Source organism: Myotis daubentonii, chromosome 15 (assembly GCF_963259705.1).
Source record: "Myotis daubentonii chromosome 15, mMyoDau2.1, whole genome shotgun sequence".
Taxonomy (NCBI): domain Eukaryota; kingdom Metazoa; phylum Chordata; class Mammalia; order Chiroptera; family Vespertilionidae; genus Myotis; species Myotis daubentonii.
This window is the reverse complement of record NC_081854.1, coordinates 50,170,854-50,190,562: the sequence shown is the minus strand read 5'-3', so window position 1 is coordinate 50,190,562 and position 19,709 is coordinate 50,170,854. Positions and strand designations below refer to the sequence as shown.

Here is a 19,709-nt window from a genome sequence, read left to right as displayed (position 1 = left end):
AATGCTCCCAGCAATGAGGGCAAGACTGTATCCAACCAGACGGAAGTCATAGGTGGATCTCAGCAGTGTACTTCTGTATTTACTGGAATAAGGCAGAGCTTTGCCAAGATCTTGCCAAGTCAAATCTTTTTGGAAACATTTTTGATGACGGATGCTCCCCAGGAACATGTAACAATAATATTTGTTGAGCAGTTGATAGGCCTGTCAAATTGGAATTCCTACTCAGAAGGATGATTCAGAGGTTCTACAAAATCTACAGTGAGAAAAAAAAGATGTGCTGAATGTCTTTCCACCAGGCACTGGGAACCATATAGAAAAACAAACTTAAGGCTCATGTTAACAAGCAACTCATCAACTAGCTGATTAAAACAAGCATGTGAAAGTACAATGTTTATAGTTATTTGAATACTGTATGGGATGGAGAAGAATTAGAGGAAAAACTTTCCAGGTGAGAGGAGGATAGTGAGATAAAAGTTCCAAAATGCTTCTTAAGAGAAGATATGACTGGAAGAGTCAGCCATCAAAGCTAAATTTGGAGATGCAAACTGAGAATAAGATGCAGGGGGCATTTTTTTGTTGTTGTTGTTAACCCTCATCTGAAGATATTTTTTCATTGATTTTTAGAGAGATTGGAAGGGAGCAGGAGAGACAGAGAGAGAAATACCGATGTGAGAGACACATCGATAGCTTGCCTCCCCTATGCGCCCCCATCATGGGACAGAGCCTGCAACTGAGGTACATGCTCTTGACGGGAATGGAACCTGGGACCCTTCAATCCTCAGACCCATACTCCATCCACTGAGCCAGAGTGGCTGGGCCTAGAGGAGACATTTGAATGCCAAGATGGGGAGCGCTGGCTTTAAAGAAGACATTTCGATCACTGAGGCTCCGTTATCCTGGGATCGGCATCCTCACGCCATCTGCTCTGCTCCGGCACCATGAACCCCAAGTCCCAGCCCTTCGTGCCTGCCGCCAACGCCGGAGTGACCCCATCCAATGATGTGCTCAAGGAGGAACACGAGGTGTCCGTGCTGGGGGGTCCCCAGAGCTCGACGGCAGCGAGGACGATGGTGGTCAACATCCAGACGGACACTGTGGTGCCCGACCACATCGTCTGGTCGCTGTTCAACACCCTCTTCTTCAACCCCTGCTGCCTGGGGTTCCTGGCGTTCGCCTACTCCGTGAAGTCTAGGGACCGGAAGATGGTGGGAGACGTGATTGGGGCCCAGAGCTATGCGTTCACCGCCAAGTGCCTGAACATCTGGGCCGTGATCTTGGGCCTCCTTGTCATACTTGCGGTCATCATCGCGGTCGTGGTTATCACCTCTGGAGTGCTTCGTGGCTACAGGGATTCCTATCACCTGCCCCAAGACTGAGGCCCTCCCCCCTTTCCCGGCTGCTTCACGCACATGTGTGTACAATGGAATTCAATAAAGCACATGTATGTGTTCTCTTCAAACCCCCCCCCCCCCAAAAAAAGAAGACATTTCATTAAGAGAGCAGTCCTACACCATGGGCCTCTCTCTCTCTGTTCGTGCTCCCAGATTGGACTGGAGGCAGAGATGTAGATGATTCGATCAGACAAGATATATATATATATATATATATATATATATATATATATATATATATGCCTAATATGCAAATTGTCCCCACAGGAGTTCAGCCAGGAGACCAATTGCTAGCTATAATGTGTGCTGACCACCAGGGGGCGATGCAGAATGAAGGAAGGCCCAGGCCAGCAGCTGGCAGCTGGAGAAGGGAGGCCCCGGCTGGCAGCCAGGGAAGGGAGGCCTTGGTCAGCAGCCGGAAGGAAGAACCCAGCCAGCACCTGGAAGGCTCTGATCAGCCCTGATCGCTGGCCAGGCCTAGGGACCCTACACGAGCACGAATTTTGTGAACGGGGCCTCTAGTAATGGTATAGATAGCAGCAGTCCAGGAAAGAAGAGATGAAACATTAACACTGGATAATGACAATAAAGATGGGCATCACCGTGAATTTTCTCCTTTTGGCCCTTGTCCTAAATGTATGTAAGATGTCCCACTGGGGGTAAACTGAGCAAGGGAACTATTTTTGCAAATTTTCTCTGAGTCTAAAATTCATTCCAGAAAAGTTCAAGAATGAATTTAAGAGTCACTGAAAGAACCGACAGAGACTGAAGGGAGGGGTGAACTCCTCTGTGGGGAAGACCATGCCCCCATTTGTTGTTTTGCTGTGTTTGTTGCTGTCTTGGGATTTTACTTTGATTTTTTTTTTAAAGGAGAAATGTTGTTGCTTGTTATGAAGCATTATCAGAAAAATAAAGCCAAGCGCTCTACTCAGTATGGTGTGACATTCATGAGTGTGAACATGCGGTTCCATTCACTGCAGAAAGAGAAATGATCAGAGAGTCTAAAGTTCCTGTCATTAAAAAAAATCCCTGTCATCACCAAATAAAGGTGACCCTTACATAAAAAAAAATTTTTTAAGTGTCTTTATAGAGAAAAACACAAATATGGAGAGTTTCTAAACAAAGCCAGAATTCCTGTGTACATATGTGGGGTGGGCATCTAGGGGCAGAGTAGCTGGGGGTTAATAGTTTTGCCAATGGACTATGTATCTTTCAAAACACTTAACCTCTATCTCTTTACGCAAATCATTTATCCTGTCTTAGTCTCAGATTTCAGATCTACAACATGCATTAGAGTTATTATGAGGCTTAATCAAAATACCATTTGTAGGAGCCTAACACAGATTTTACCATACGTGATACCTGGGAATACCAACTACCAACCCTACCTACTTCTTAGAATCTGGCTTTGAAAACTACTTAGGTGCCTGTGGTCTCTTGCAGGTCTGAGGGATGGTAAAGTAGGGATGATGGTGGAGTGTTTTTAAAAATCTTCCCAGGCAATTCTGATCTAAAGCCGTAGTTCAGAACGACTGTACTGGGCACCAGACTTCATTCTTCGCCATAGAAGTGTTCATTTCTATGGTGATTACTTTGAGGAACTCTTACTCAGATGTGTTTGGAAAAATGAAGTATTTTTTTTTAGGCTATTCACATGTCATAAAGAAGCATGGAGATGATTTCTTGTTAAGTGAGAGTTGGGGAAAGTCCCTCGGGAGTTTATAACCGCGAGACTGGTCATCATCATGTCTATTTTCGCTGATTACTGTAATGGGATGCTCTCTTATTGTGAGAGGCATCCCGTGGTCACATCAGCAAACGCTGAGGTGGGAGGAAGGAGAGAAATCTCCGTCATTTGCATGATCTGTGAGTCAGTCTTTTTCATGCGTGAAGGCGGTAATTTTTATTCTGCAAACCTCAAAAGATTTGTGTGAGGATCAAATGAGATAATATTAAGTATAAAAAAGTGACTGAGGAGATCATTTGGAACCAAACTGTCTTGAGCCAGATCATTTGCTTCATATTCCATTCCCCACTCTCACTTCCCCTGTGTCCTCTGCCAAGTCACAAAACATGTCTGAGCTTCAGTTCTGTAATTTCTAAAACAGGAAGGTGGTAGTCATTGTTACATGTTAGGCTTGTTGAGATAACTAAATGTAATAATTTATGCAAAAGATACAGAAGAGTTAGCCACATGATATTTCTGAGAGCTTCCCTTACATGTGGGAGACTAAATAATCAACTAATTTTATTCCAGGCTGGTGTGGCTCAGTGAGCGGTTACAGTTCGATTCCCAGTCAGGGCACGTGCCTGGGTTTCGAGCTCCATTCCCCACTGTGGGGAGTGGAGGAGGCAGCCAATCAATGATTCCCTCTCATCATTGATGTTTCTATTTCTCTCTCCCTCTCCCTTCCTTGCTGAAATCAACAAAGATACCTTTTAAAACATAAACTACTTTTAAGTGGTGGTGATGTCATTTATAACTAAGTATAGTTCTGCCTAATTATTTTCATAGTAGGATATTTTCTTACATTTTCTTACACAAAAACACATTTCCAAATGTAACAATATGTTCATGTCCTTTTACAACACACACACACACACACACACACACACACATACACATACGCACACACACAATCTCACATTGTCCCACCCCACCCAGCTCCTGTCAGTTTCCTCGGTGTTGTAAAATGGCTGTGGGCCCAAAAATGCCTTTTGATGTCGTCAGCACCGAGTCAGGCACCAGGCACACGGTCAATGTCAGTTTCTCCATGTTATTTGAATGGATGTCGCCGCCATCTCCCGGCCCGTGCAGATCCCACACACACTTGCCAAGATGAAGGACTGGGCTGGGGACCGCAAAAGAACTAAGGCACGTTTCTCCCCACATCCTCATCCAGGCTCTTCCTGCCTGACGCCCGGCTTCTTGGCAAACCCGCATCTTTCAAGGTTAGACATCTGACAATGAAAAGGCAGCGGGATTTCCCTTCAAGGATGATGTTCCTCCTAATAGTGACTCAAGACTGTCGACACACCTGTGCGCGGGCATAGTCGATGCGTGTGGAGGTTTTGCGGATGCATTTGTCAAGGGATTCCCCAGAGGTGGGGAGAACGGATGCTTTGAGGTTAATCTTGCGGCCGAAACGATTCAAGCTGTGGTATAGGCTTCTCCATGGGAAATGCATGCAGGATGCAGGCCACAGAGGCAAACTGCAAAGTGGAAACCTTGCAGGATAATGTGTCTTCAAAGCGGCGAGTGTTGGTGTGTGATAAATGGGACCCCGAGCAATACCCGCCAAACAGAACAGGATCCTCTGTTTGTGTTTTCATTGGGAACTGTTTTTGTCCCTTTGTCAGGGATACAAGAGACTCATTTAGCGGGCGACTATAAATTTGACACCGTGCCACTGCTCCAAGAAAGCCCCTATTATAATCCAACTTGATGCTGATCCTATTATAATAATATAGCTGTTGTACTTCCAGCTGCTGTCAACAAAAATGATCCCCGTCACCACAATTCATCCTGCCAGTAACAAGTCAAGTAGGAACAGGTCAATGCCAAGGTGAATTCTGCTTTTAATAGACCCATTTTTCTGCATTTAGTTTCTTAGTTAAATGAGATCAGCCAGCGTGCTGCTGGGGCTGCAATGAACACAGGGCTTATAGCATCAGCCTCTTCTTGCAACACCTTAAAGTTTGCTCCCTTTAACAGCGGGACCCTCACATTCCCCCGCCCCCCATAAAAATGAAAGCCAACACTACAAGCAACATTAACCATCCAACATTTTTACAGTGTCAGGCTAGAGGTTCCGGTCGGCTGACAAACTAAGATAAAGGGTCTTGGAGAAAATAAGACGTTGGGTTTTGGGGAGCGCCGCTCCATGAGCGAGGCTCTCCTTTCTTTATGAACACGTCAGCACACCAATTCTGCACATTATTCAGAAAGAAAAATGCTGGTGCTGACACCCTGAGCAGGGGAACAAAGGTTTGGTGCAGCGTGAAAACGCGCGCATCGGAGAAGCGAACGCTCTGATGATGTGAGCAACACCAACCCCATTTGCAAAGGGTGCCCCGCGATCCGTTTTCGGAGAATAAGCAATCCAGTGGCAGGCAGGGGCATGAGGCAGCAGAACCTTGGCCAGTAGCTGTAATTCCTGGACTCTTACTGCCATCTTTAAACTTTTTTAAAATATGGTTTTATTGTTTTTGTGGGTTTTTTTTTTTTATTTTTTTAGAGGGAGGGAGAGATAGAAACATCAATGAGAGAGAAACATCAATCGGCTGCCTCCTGCATGCTCCCTACTGGGGATCTAGTCCGAAACCCGGGCATGTGCCCTGACCGGGAATCGAACTGGGGACCTCTTGGTGCATGGGACCCAGCTTAACCAACTGAGCCACACCGGCCAGATCTTCATGCTTTTTATGTGACTTTCTAGCTGCCCGGACCCAGGCTTAGCATGTATGATCCACGGACAGACAGGGTGTCTGGCATTCCCATCTGACGCTATCTCTCTTAAGCATCCACATGTCCAAAGACCACAGGTCACAGCGCAACTGCCTTCATTATGTGACTAAAACGTAACCCTCAGCCCACCTTCCCTGTCCGCCTTCCTAATGTTCCCAAGGATGAGGCGATGCCAGAGGTAAGGGGACACAGGCATCGCCATGGAGACCCGTTTTGGTTGTTGTTGGATACCAGAGCAATACTTTCCCAGGACCTGCATCACCTGTTGACGTTTAAGTTATCATTTACTAGAAGCGGATGCCTCTGGCCCCGAGTTTTTTTTTCCTAAATGTGTCAGGACAAAGGCATGATTTTTTTAGTTTTATGGAACAATGCTCTGAGATGCCTGTGCATCTGACTGGCACGTACTTCGAGAGCTTTATTGGTTTATAGCGGTTCCCTCCAGCCCCCCTACCCCCAGGAAGAACATACATCTAAAGTCAGAAATAAATCCGAGCAGCCAAGGCATTTTTCTTCACGTCTCCCTAACAGATACCATAGTCTTCAACATCCATGTGTCCCAAAGGGCCTCAGGCAGACACCCCCAGGGGGAAAGATGGCCTAATCATCCCAGTTTTGTTTATTTGTTTTTTGTTTTGGCTTATTTAATTATAGAACACAAATGCCACATTTCCGAACCTCCAACGGCCACCTTAGGGGATCTTTGAGAGATGAGGGGATTTAAACACGGATCTTGCCGAAACCGGTTTGGCTCAGTGGATAGAGCGTCGGCCTGCGGACTGAAGGGTCCCAGGTTCAATTCCGGTCAAGGGCATGTGCCTGGGTTGCGGGCATATCCCCAGTAGGAGATGTGCAGGAGGCAGCTGATCGATGTTTCTCTCTCATCGATGTTTCTAACTCTCTATCTCTCTCCCTTCCTCTCTGTAAAAAAATCAATAAAATATATTTTAAAAAAATAAAAATAAACACGGATCTGTACAAATCAAGGCTTCTCTCTTTAACCCTGTGTATGCAGAATTCCTCCCCAGCCAGGCTGTGGGGGAAATGACAGTGAACTGTGCATGCCCCTGTAGGCAGGGAGACAGGGACCCCCTTCCTTCTAGGAACCTCTCTTCTCTGAATGGCTGTGGGCTAACTAGGAACCTTATGGCAGGGGGGATATCGGAGATCAAACCTTTCCCTTTGGTTGGGTAGCAATCCTGTGATTTATAAAAGCCAACAGAGTAGGAGGCGGAGGTAGCAAGCGCCTGCCATTGATCGGAGAAACCTCCCTTGTCAGACACACATCACACAGGGAGATCCTACACCACGTCCCCTGCCTTCTCCTTCTGCAAAGGCCTCACCATTGCTCGCCGGATGTTCTCTTCATGCGCCAACACTCAGCGTGCAGCGGAATGCAGCTGCCAACTTCTACACGCGTCACGTTGAATGTATTACAGAAACGGGGACAGGTTCTTAACAGCACTCAGGTGAACAGACAGCGCCGAAACGCATCCTGGTGCTTCTCTGGCTTGGTGATTTGGGACAGAAGCTGGGGAAATAAAATTCCATTTCCGCTCTAGCCGGTTTGGCTCAGTGGATAGAGCATCAGCCTGCTGACTGAAGGGTCCCAGGTTCAATGCAGGTCAAGGATACATGTCCAGGCTTCGGGCTCAATTCCCAGTAGGGGGCGTGCAGAAGGCAGCCAATCAATGATTCTCATCATTGATGTTTCTCTCTCCCCCTCTCCCTTCTTTTCTGAAACCAATGAAAATATATTTTTTAAAAAATTCCATTTCCATATTCTGTTCTGGGGCATCGGGAAACCTAAACCATTGTCACTTAGTGAAACATCCAGGCATCCTTAACGTGCTGTTTGCCCGAGGAGCCTGAAACATTCTGGAACAATCAGATGCTTCAGAAAATGCGTGTAAGCACACAAATGCCTTCTACTCACCCGGGCATCATTGCTGTGGACATCTGTAATACGCACCGGGTGAAAGGAATGAAAAATCTTGTAGGAAAACGTGTAACTGACATCTCAGCCAGGTTTACCGGGCTCAGGAGAAAGGTACCTCCGCATCCCTCGCTAACAGCATGGGATGGTGGCCTGCCTACTGCCTTCACGAACAGATAATGAGGCTGCTTGGAGGCCTGGCTGCGAAAACGAATATAAATAAACCCAGGTGTAAAAATAAACCCTTTCACCATCGGAATGTCTCTTTTACTTATTTTTTTATTGATTTCAGAAAGGAAGGGAGCGGGAGAGAGAGATAGAAACATTAATGATGAGAGCGCACCATTGATCAGCTGCCTGCCCCCTACAGGGATTGAGACCGCAACCTGGGCATGTGCCTTTGACCGGAATCAAACCCGGGACCCTTCAGTCCGCAGGTCGACGCTCTATCCACTGAGCCAAACCAGCTAGGGCTGGAATGACTGTGAGAACACAAGAGGAAAAGGGTGTATTTCCTTTTTCTTAGGGAAGCTCTTCCCAATAATCAAGCCTTTGCCAGTCTGTGACCTAAGGAATGAAATCCTGTGAGCGCTCAAGAAATAAACTAGCATCGTTTTATCTCTAGACAGGCAGCTTTTCCATCCTGAACTTACACAACTGTGCTACCCGTGGCTCCGCAGGTGACTCCCAAAGGTGTCAGGATCGCAGTAGGCGCAAGCTCTATTCACTCTATTTGATTACAGGAACCTGCTCATCCAGGCATGCGAAGGCTACCTGCACTGTACCTACTGAGCGCTGGGCTCAGACTTAGACGTGGAAGGTACAAGACTGAGCAGTGGAGTTTGTGTCCTGACTGTGCTTGAAGCTTATGTTAGCCATGCGTTCTCATGGCTTTGCTTTACTACAGGAAACTCAGAAAATCTTTGCTAAGTTTCTTTCTAGAAGGCACTGACATGATCCAGTGGGAAACATATACATGCTATAACTACAGTGTGGGAAGTTCTTGTTCATGTTATAGGACTGAGGTCATATTCTTCATCAGTGGCTTGCCACTCTCAGGCAGCAAGAAATTATTTTTTTACATCCTTAAGACTCAGTGACCTACTCTAAAAAATGGGAACTGCCCTAACTGGTTTGGCTCAGTGGATAGAGCATCGGTCTGCGGGCTTAAGGTTCCGGGTTTGATTCCGGTCAAGGGCATGTACCCTGGGTGCGGGCACGTCCCCGGTGGGGAGTGTGCAGGAGGCAGCTGATCAGTTTCTCTCTCATCGATGTTTCTAACTCTCTATCCCTCTCCCTTCCTCTCTGCAAAAAATAAATAAAATATATTTTAAAAAAATGGGAACAATGCCACCTGCCTCCCACTCTTATTCTGAGGTTTCATGAAAATTATCACACAATCCGTAGCCCCTGGGTGAGGGGACACTGTGTGGATAAAGTGTGGATTTGAGGCCAAGATGAGGGAGGGGAAAAAAAATTATAATTATATTATAATTATATAATATATATTATTATATATATATAATAATAAAAGCATAATATGCTAATTAGACCGAACAGCCTTTGGACCAGTGGTTCTCAACCTTCTGGCCCTTTACATACAGTTCCTCATGTTGTGACCCAACCATAACATTATTTTCGTTGCTACTTCATAACTGTCATGTTGCTACTGTTATGAATCGTAATGTAAATATCTGATATGCAGGATGGTCTTAGGCGACCCCTGTGAAAGGGTCATTTGACTACCAAAAGGGTCGCGACCCACAGGTTGAGAACCGCTGTTCTAGATGAAGCTGGGGCTGCGAGGGAAGCCTGGGTCCTGGGTGCTAGAGGGAAGCCAGTGCCTGCAGCTGGGGAAAGGGAGGCCTACTCTTGCACGAATTTCGTGCATCGGGCCTCTAATATATATAAATATATATACACCCACTGCAGTAATTGTTCCCTTTTATATATATATATATATATGTATATATATATATATATATATATATATATATATATATATATATATACTTTTAGAATAAGCTTAATTCTCTAGTTAAAAGCCAGACTTCTAAAAATGGCAATAGTGTGGCTATGGCCACCCTCCTTCCCCAAATACCCATTGACACACACAAAAACGCCACCCAACATTGTACTATATTTAAATTGGTGTATAATGTGATGATTGGATATAGGTTACATTGTGAAGTTATGACCACCATCAAGTTAATCAGCACAGCCATCATCTCACACAGGTTTCCCCCCCCCACCGAAATATGAAAGACACAATGGTGAACTCTGCTACCGAATCGCAAACCTGGCAGAGTAGAACCACGGAGCCATTGGGCTGTGGGAAGGGACAGTCTTACCCACCACAGGCTTAACTCAGCAATCATTACAGAGCTCGGGTTTCAAGGAGGTTTAAAAAAAATAATAACTGTTCACCACCTCCCCTGAAACACAGCATCCTGTCCCTGCCGCCATCCATGATGTGGCTCCAACAAGGTGAGCTGGGCTTATGTCCTGTTTGGGCCCTTCATTACCTCCAGGTATTTTTCCTGAGCTGCTGCTATGTGTCAAGCCTTCTTTGAGGCACCTAAGAAACGTGCCAGTTAGAGGATTCTTGCTTTCTTGAAGGGCAGGCTAGTGGGAAGACATGAAATTAAACACTTAGCTAACAAATGACGTGATGAAGCTCTGGCTAGCCCAGGAGGGGCAGTGAAACAGCTAAAGCAGTGGATCTCAACCTTCTGGCCCTTTAAATACAGTTCCTCATGTTGTGACCCAACCATAAAATTATTTTCGTTGCTACCTCATAACTGTAATGTTGCTACTGTTCTGAATCGGAATGTAAATATCTGATATGCAGGATGGTCTTAGGCGACCCCTGTGAAAGGGTCGTTCGACCACCAAAGGGGTCGTGACCCACAGGTTGAGAACCGCTGAGCTAAAGCAAGGTGTGGGGGATGTCAGTATTTCAACTCAAAGTTTAATCATGATGGCAAGCTGGGGAAGAGTGATGTTGCTAGGTGCTAACAAAAGGTAAAAAGCAGAAATTAGCAGATTTGAAAGACACACTCAGAGAATTTGGGGAAATATTGAAAGAACTACAGACTTTGCTTTAAAAATAAGTGAAATGATCAAATAAAGTCCCTCAATCATTTCAGTTATGGCTCCAATTTCTAATAGAATCTTGGTTGAAATAGGATAAGCGATTCCATACGTTTTCCAACAACTGTGCCCTCCCAGCTGTATTTTATATAACATCTGTGAGGTTTTCCCTTCGAACAGTTATACTACCTTTGTGTTTGCCCTTTGGGCTAATTTGCAGTTGACCCCAGTAATAGAGGCCTTTTAACCAACATTTGTAACCGACGGCCATTGACCTAGCAGTCTTGCGGAATGCCTTCAAAATCAATGCATCCAAAGGAGGGAGCTGGTGGGACTGCATCATATCACATCTTGTTTTTATCACAAATTTCCAATTTACCAAGTTCCTGTCTCATTATTTATCCCAGACAGGGCCTGCTGATGAGATGCACAGCCCGCTCCGTCCCTTTCGGCGATCCATTTATAACTGAAGCACAATTAATATCTTCACAGCTGTTCTCCAGGCAGAAAGAAAAAAGTGGCAGTAGGGATTTTGTACATGTTTGCGTATAAATGTGCGAAATGAGGAGCACTGGGATGTATCCCCAAAAAACCAGTGGAATCCGGGCTTTTCTTGTTTTTTAAATTCCCCAGAGAAATGTTTCCAAAGCAGCACTTCCAGCGGGAAGGGAAGACGCCTTACCTAGTTCTTCAGGTTTCCTAAGGAAACAATCAGGGATCAGGATGAACATGACATACAAACTTCACACATGAGCTCCTTCATGGGAAAAACAAAAGGGGAAGAGACACACATTTCTAGAGTTCCACATCATCCTAACTTCCAAGTTTTTAATCTCCTGTTAATTTCCTGTTTTACTTTCAAATATCAGTCTTTCCTTTTTCATTAGATACTGATCATTACCATCAAATACAGAGGAGCCACTGTGTTTCTGGCCCAAGTACTTATTAGATATAACTATCTCACTTAGATCTCACAGAAACTCCCCAAATTAGATTTACATCATTTCAGATTCCCCAAAATGATAACAATAAATAGGTATTCAATCCATGTTTGTTTTTTGTTTTACTTTTTATCGAGTTTACTGGGGTGACATTGGTTAACAAAACCATACAGGTTTCACCTCAATAAAACATCAGCTGCACAGTCCCAAGGAAAATCTCTTTCCACCCCTATTTACCCGCCTTTGCCCATCTCTTCCTACTCCCCTCCCCTTTCCCTCTGGCTAGCAATACACTGTTGTCTGAGTCTATGTGATAATATATAGATATGTGTATATATATATATATATATATATATATATATATATATATATATGCTTAATCTGTTCATCAACTCAATAACAGATGTGTTTTCCATGTGGCTATTTGTAGCCTGATTATGTAGCAAGCACACTGATAGTACAGCCAGAAAAACAAAACAGATAGATAGGTAGTTAAGTAGGTAGGTAAGTAGGTAGGTAGATAGATAGATAGACAATAGATAGATAGACAATAGATAGATAGATAGATAGATAGATAGATAGATAGATAGATAGATAATACTAGACTTAGTCATTTCATCATTTGGAAGTTATCCTAAAGAGAGCAATAAAAAAATGAGCAAACTATTTTTTCTGCTATGTTCTGACAGAATAAATAAATATTTAAGAACATTTAGCATATCATTAGTAATAATTATCATAATGATAAATATTTAAATGGTAAAAAAAAGCTGGAGATAAAACAGAATGCACAAAATGGAAAAAGAGAGAGAAAAAATATACTAACTGTAAAAACAACAACGACAAAACTAAAATGTTTGTGTCACGAGCCCGGGTTCCTACAACCAACAGATGTGGAGCCTGCAGCCAGACGCAGGTTCTGACTAACAGCAACATGACTGCCATGCTATATGCTGTGGACCATGTAGTGCAAGCATGTCAAACTCAAAGGCGATAACACAGGTCAAATAAACAAGGTTTAAGTTTATGTGGGCTGCAAAAAACAGAAGTTTCAATTTTCATAGAAATGTAGGTTTATTTCAATAGAGTTATGCTGAATACAAAGGGCTGAAATAAATGAGTAATCGTTAACATAAAATAATAGAACATTTTAATAAAAATTAGTATTTTTTCTTGAACATTAACTTACCAGACACTGAATAACTGCACAAATTAATAACTGTAACACAAATAAACCTATTTTTCTTGTTCTCAGAAAGCAAAGTAGTTCCTGTTGCGCACACCAAACAAGTCAGTCCAGGACTAATGATGTGGCAATCAGCTGCTAAAATATTCGCTGCTAGTATCAGTGGACAGAAATGGTGCACCTGCACATAAGGTGCGTAAGGGAAATGAATGCAACACGATTATAGTAATCATGCATTAGCAAACATTGTAGTTTGTTATCAATAATTATGTATTGTAAAAATTAAGTTACAATATTTTTATTAAAATGTTTCTTACATACCGTTATATTGGCTGGGCCACAAAAATATTCGTTGTGGGATGCATGCAGCCAGCGACTGCGAGTTTGACATGCTTGATAGTGTGTACTGTGCTGCAGTGATCCTGTGTGACTGAAAGCCACAGAAATCAGTGGCTATTTGAGAATCAGAATGTGCAGACTCTTCTGGACAGATCTGGACACTTTCAGACAAAGGAAAAGGTGTCAGAAGATGGAGACGTGTGTGCAGTGGGAGATGAGCTCTGCTCTGTAAGACCGGTCCCTCCACCAGGAGCAGAACCCCCTCGAGAAGCTGTGTTTGAAACACAGAGTAACCCCGAGGTCCTGCCTCATGGAAACCAAAGCAGAACCTCAGAGGAGGGGGCAAGAACTCCACTTCATAACACACCAGCCCAGGGGAAAAGTTGTGCGTATGAGTTAGAAAGAGAAAGGGGTGCTTCCATCTTTCAAACATTATAATGTTATTTCAAGTTTCTAATGACCAGAGTAAGACAAGACAGAGCCACTGTGAGAAACACACCTCTTTTTAGCAGGCAACTCTCAAAGAGACGCCTGGGAAGGCACAGAGTGAGAAGGCGGGGCTTGGAGGACCATGCAAAGAGGTGCTAAGAAGTTCATTAGCACCTGAATTCTACAGGGTACAATTGGGGACAGGCTGGGGGTCCAACACTGAAAAGCACCCAGGAGAGACTGGAGAAGGCGAGAGATAACAACTTGAACTTCACTTTTGTAAGTATTTAAACCGATGTATGGCAATTTTTCTATAGTTCCAAGACACAAAGACACTTCTAATTATCTCTCTAATTAGAGGGTATCTTGCGTTCATCTGGATTTTTATTAATGGAAATGAAGGATGGATACAGTTGACAATCCTATATAATAAAAGACTAATATGCAAATTGTCCCATCGACTGGGAGTTTGACCAGGGGGCGGGGCCAGCTCGTCAACCACCCATGGCCCCTCCCCCGGGCTGCCCAATCAGTTCAGGTCAGTGCTGGTAGGCTGGGCCCCACCCGTGCATAAATTCATGCACTGGGCCTCTAGTATTAAATAAAGAATAAAAAGATTAGCTATTTAGGCAAGTACACATCTAGCTAATTCCCATAAACAAGCCTGGAGTAGGCTGTTTTTCATCCCTACCTCTACTTGCTGGCAGACCCCCCATGCTAGCATTGTTCTTAAAAGGAATGAACACCTCAGGTTGCAGCGGTGTTTTCTGAAATGTGAGCCACACAGGCCGCTGAATGAAGCGTACTGAGAGCTGGTTCAACATGAAGTCCCCAGGTCTCCCACACGAGGGGCTTCAGATAGAAAGTAGACATCGACGTGTCCATTCACTGAAATTAAAATCGTTGTGTGATACACAGTAAGCCCTCGCTACATCTATTATATTTGGAAAATACTTGCAAATGTCTCGAATCAATTCGAGAAGCCCAACTTAGAAGATTATCTCCCCAACCCCAATGCCAAGGTTCTGTTGTTGGTCCTATGTTTCTTGTGTGGCAATAGACACAGAGAGGTTAAAACAGATGGTGGCGCCCTGTTCTTGCCAGGCCTGAGCTAGGACCTGGGGATTCAAGGGCGGGCAAATAGACAAGGCACTTGACCTTCGGAGCCCCCTGCTTTAGAATGTTGGGGTGGAGATGTTTAAAAATGCGCTAGTAAGTTCAACAGTCATGTGAGGTGACATCTTTCACAGGGAGAAGCAGACAATTATAAACTTGAAGAACTCTTTGTCGTCTTTGTTTTCAGACTATATCATGCAGTTTTGTTGCACTTCATTCCTTAATATATACCAGCCTTATTTTTTATTTCTATTTTTAAAAATATATTTTTATTGATTTCGGAGAGGATGGGAGAGGGAGAGAAAGATAGAAACATTTTTGCTCTGACAAGGAAACAAACCGAGACCTCCTGGTTCACAAGTCAATGCTCAAACCACTGCATGACCCCGGCCAGGCTATCAGCCTTATTTCTTAGAATATGAAATAGCTTTACAAATATTCCAGTGACACCTCTGATAGGTGTGTCATGCCTCTCTTATTTATTTTCCAGAGTCTCCAGGCTCCCCACCAGGGACTCCACATGGAGAATCAGAGCATTCCAGTCCCTCACTAAAGCAAGGGGTTCTCAAAGTGTGGGCTCCGGACCAGCAGCACTCGCTTCCCCAGGGAACTGGCAGGGCGTGTCAATCCTCGCCTCCAGGCCTCCTGAATCATGAACTCCAAGGGCAGGGCGAGGCTGAGAAACTGCTCCAGCCAGTCCTCCAGACCTGCCCACACTCATTAGGGAAGCACCATATCAGGGGAATGGTAACAGGACTATGACACAGACCAACAGGGGTATCTACGGCTTGAAAAAGAAGCCGTTAATTGAACGTGTTACATAACGCTTTATCTTCTTTGCATAACTTTACAACCTTCCGAGTAAGGTAAGACAATGATGAAGTCTCCAATTTTATAGAAAAGTAGTCTGAAAAATTCCCCTAGCCTCTTTATAGTGAAGGGTTGAACAGATAGTACTGATGCTTGGGACACTGGGAATGTATCTAAGTGTGCTTCCTAAGCTTGTAATGTGTGTGACGTTTTTAGTTTAGTGTCAGGAGAGATGTGACTAATAAATCTCCCTGTTTTCACCTGATGCTTTCCATGAATTATGGCATCTTACCGCCAAATGGTAGGGTGTCATGATCACAACAGTTAGGTTTTTAGGGTTTGTTAATAGGATGGTAAAATTAAGAAATACAGAATATAGTTTTTATGCTAATGGTACTTTCCCACCCCCCCAAAATTAATATATTGTAACATGCCTAAACACAGTCATTAAAATTACATTGAGATCTTTTGTACAAGAACTTAAATAAACATAAATTTCCAGGCACAGAACTTTACAAACCCCTTAACAGTTGACAATTGCTGTTTCCCTGGCTCCCACATTATATTGGAAGACCTGAAGTGGCTTCTGTGTTTGGTTTGGTTTTGGTAACCCTCACCCAAGGATATTTTCCCATTGATTTTGAGAGAGAATAGAAGGGAAGGGGAGAGACACAGAGAGAAATGTCAATGTAAGACAGACAGGTCGATTGCTTCCTGCACATGCCCCTACCAGGGCCAGGGATCAAGCCTGCAACCAAGATATGTGCCCCTGATGGGAATCGAACCCGGGACCCTTTAGTCACTGAGCCAAACCAGCTAGGGCCACAGGTTTGTTCATGTCAATGTCCTGCTTCCCTATTCATTTTACAAGGCACCCCCATACTATAGGGCTTCGGAACAACGAAAACCAAAATCCTGGACATTTTGCTAATATGACAGTTTTTAAAAAAATATATTTTGATTTTTTACAGAGAGGAGGGAGAGGGAGAGTTAAAAACTTCAATAAGAGAGAAACGTCAATCAGCTGCCTCCTGCACGCCCCCTACGGGGGATCGAGCCTGGAACCAAGGTACATGACCTTGACTGAAATTGAACCCAGGACCTTTCAGTCCATAGGCCCGACGCTCTATCCACTGAGACAAACCGGTCAGGGCTGCATGACAGTTTTCAAAAAACCTTCAAAACTAGGGCTAGGCATGCTGTAATCCGTTACCAGGGAAGTGGCCCCTGCTTGTGTGGGCTTAGCGCATTTCTTTCTAAACGCTGTGCAGGGGACAGAAGCAGCAGCAAGACCATGAGAGGTGGGTCATAAAAGAATCCCCTTGGAGGTACATTCTCACAGGAAAGACGGTCTCCTTTCTCTCCATTCAATGCATAGCTATGGATCCATCACCAAGAACAAGTCAATCTTAACTTCCATTTGTGTCTGCCTGTCCCCTTTCCCTTATTTCGGACGCGAGCATTATCCTAGACTTGGTGGAAAGCACATTTGGCACAGGGATCAGTATATGTGGGGCTTAGAGGCACTCGGAGCTGGAACAGACAAGCTTAGAGCAACTCGCTAAAGCTGAGTCTTACTTCCTAGTATTTACTTTGCCCACTGGACTGCAACATCATGAAGGACCAATGGGATAACAAATACACACAACGCGGTTTCACGATATGCAAATCCCATGTGAACATAAAGAAATCCACACAGATCGTTATAATAACTATATTTACACAGGTCCCTTCTACCTAAACCTCTATCTCTGTTACCAGTATCATGTCCCTTTTTTAAAAAGAAAAAAATTTAAATCCTCACATGGGATATTTTTCCTTTGATTTTCAGAGAGAGTGGAAGAGAGAGGGGAAGACAAAGAGACATATCGATGTGAGAGAAACACATCGATTGGTTGCCTCCTGCATGGGCCCTGACCAGGGCCTGGGCCGGGGTAGGGCCTGCAACCAAGGTACGTGCCCTTGACCAGAACCCAACAGGGGACCCTTTGGTCCACAGGCTGATGCTCTAGCCACTGGGCTAAACCAGGTAGGCCCTTTTTGCTACGTTTCTAAAACCCATTGAAATCAAACACAATCACTTTAAGCACCACCATAAAGAGATAATTTCATCATCTTAGCACAAAATAACCCAATGCTGTATATTATGGTTGGAACGGACAAACATATAAAGAAAAAGTCAATGGCATAATGTGGAATTATTAAAACGGAGGCTTCCTAGGCATTTGCTAAAACTCAATCCTTTGGAACTTGAATGGCCCTGAATGAGATCCCGCAATATAAATAATTTTTCACCCGCATTTTTTGCCAAGATAATACAAAATTAATGATCGCTCATGTTTCTATGAAGACTTTAGAATTTACACATCTTTCCCCATGTGCTGTGTGTGGGGAGAAGACTACATTCGACAGAAAAGAGAATTCCCTTCGGGACAGAATTTATATTTCAGAGCAGAGAGGATGTGAGGCAAGCCAGATATTTTTTTGTTAGACTCTACACATTTTTCTCTTTGATTTGGAAAGAAAGCATCATTTTCTCTCCAACTTACACAGTGTATATCACACAAATTCACACACAACTGCAACATGTAGAAATAAGAGAGAATGGAGGGAGAGAGCATGTGTGTGTGTGTGAGAGAGAGAGAAGATAAGAGGAGGAGAGGAGGGGAGGGAGAGGGGAGGGAAGGGAGAAGGAAGGGAAAGGAGAGAAGAGGGGACAGAAGGGGGAAGGAGGGGAGAAAAAGGGAGGAGAGAAGAGGATGTGTCCAAGAAAAAAAATTAGAGAATTTTGCTTCCTTCAAGAATTAAGAGAAATTCTTTGGGAAAGTACGTTAACCTGTGATTCATAAATAACACATTTAAAACTAAGAGGAAAGGCCATTCTAAAGAAGCTCTTTCATGTTTTTCTTTGTCACAGTTGAAAAAATTGCATGGGAACACAAACACAGATCAGTGCTTGCTGTGTGCAAATAACTTGTGCCACAGACATGGGAGCAATGGTCCTGCCTCCAGAGAGCTGACCATCTAGTCAGATGGCAGGTGAACATGAACTTGGCTTTGAACGTTTATGGTATGTTTTTTAGTGAAGGGTGGGAGACTGAGTAATGAATTCCATTTCTTTCTATAGGGAAGGTATCCTGAAGACCATGGCTCAAGGAGCACCCTGAGTAAGTTATGTCCAAGTGGAAGGACTTAGGACTTCTTCATCTGGAATTAAGAATCCTATATAATAAAAGCCTAATATGCAAATTGACGAATGGCAGAACGAATGGTCGCTATGATGTGCACCAGGGAGCAGACACTCAATGCAGGAGCTGCCCCCAGCTCAGGCTTCAGGCCAGCCAGGACAAGTGCCAGCAGGGATACTTGATTGCCCACCAGCTGCCCCTCAGATCGGCCCTGATTCCCCAACCAGGCCTTGGGACCCTACCTGTGCACAAATTTCATGCACTGGGCCTCTAGTTTCAACATAATTACACAGGCTTTAGTCTGGGGATAATGAGTGACTGATGCCATATTTACCTTTCAAGCAGTGGTGATTTTTATAATAACAATATGCACATATTAAATACGCAATGGTATACTCCATCTGGAGGTATAGAACCATGCTTTAGTTACATGAAGAGTTTGTGGTAAGACTGGAGAGAGTTGAATTTCAGTTTCACTGCATACTTTGCTGTAAGACTTTGAGTTCATTACTGTATTGCATTTTCTTAATACAAAAAGGAAGGAAGGAAGGAAGGAAGGAAGGAAGGAAGGAAGGAAGGAAGGAAGGAAGGAAGGAAGGAAGGAAGGAAGGAAAAAAGGAAGGGAAGGGAAGGATGGGAGGGAAGGGGGAAGGGGGAAGAGGGAAGGGAAGAAGGGGAAGGGGGAGGGAAAAGAAAAGAGAAAAGAAAAATCTGCCGGACAGAGTTGTGGACATCAGATCAGAGGGAATGCGGGTGCAGTGTTGGCTCACAGTGATAATGTTAATGATGTTGATAATGATGACATTCATGGT

The 19,709-nt window shown here is 44.0% G+C and overlaps 2 protein-coding genes across 4 annotated transcripts in view; one reads left to right on the top strand and one right to left on the bottom strand.

The window, feature by feature from the left end:
- Positions 1-19,709, bottom strand: part of CDH8 (cadherin 8) — a 322,908-nt gene that overhangs the window by 169,774 nt on the left and 133,425 nt on the right. The window lies entirely within an intron of this gene.
- On the top strand, positions 883-1,455 carry LOC132216398 (interferon-induced transmembrane protein 3-like). Its single transcript, XM_059665546.1, has one exon. The coding sequence runs from the start codon at positions 939-941 to the stop codon at positions 1,374-1,376; it is 438 nt and encodes a 145-aa protein (XP_059521529.1). The 5' UTR covers positions 883-938; the 3' UTR covers positions 1,377-1,455.

What these genes read in the sequence shown, in the direction of transcription:
- LOC132216398 (XM_059665546.1), top strand. Translation starts at nt 939, where the DNA reads ATGAACCCCAAGTCCCAGCCCTTCGTGCCTGCCGCCAACGCCGGAGTG.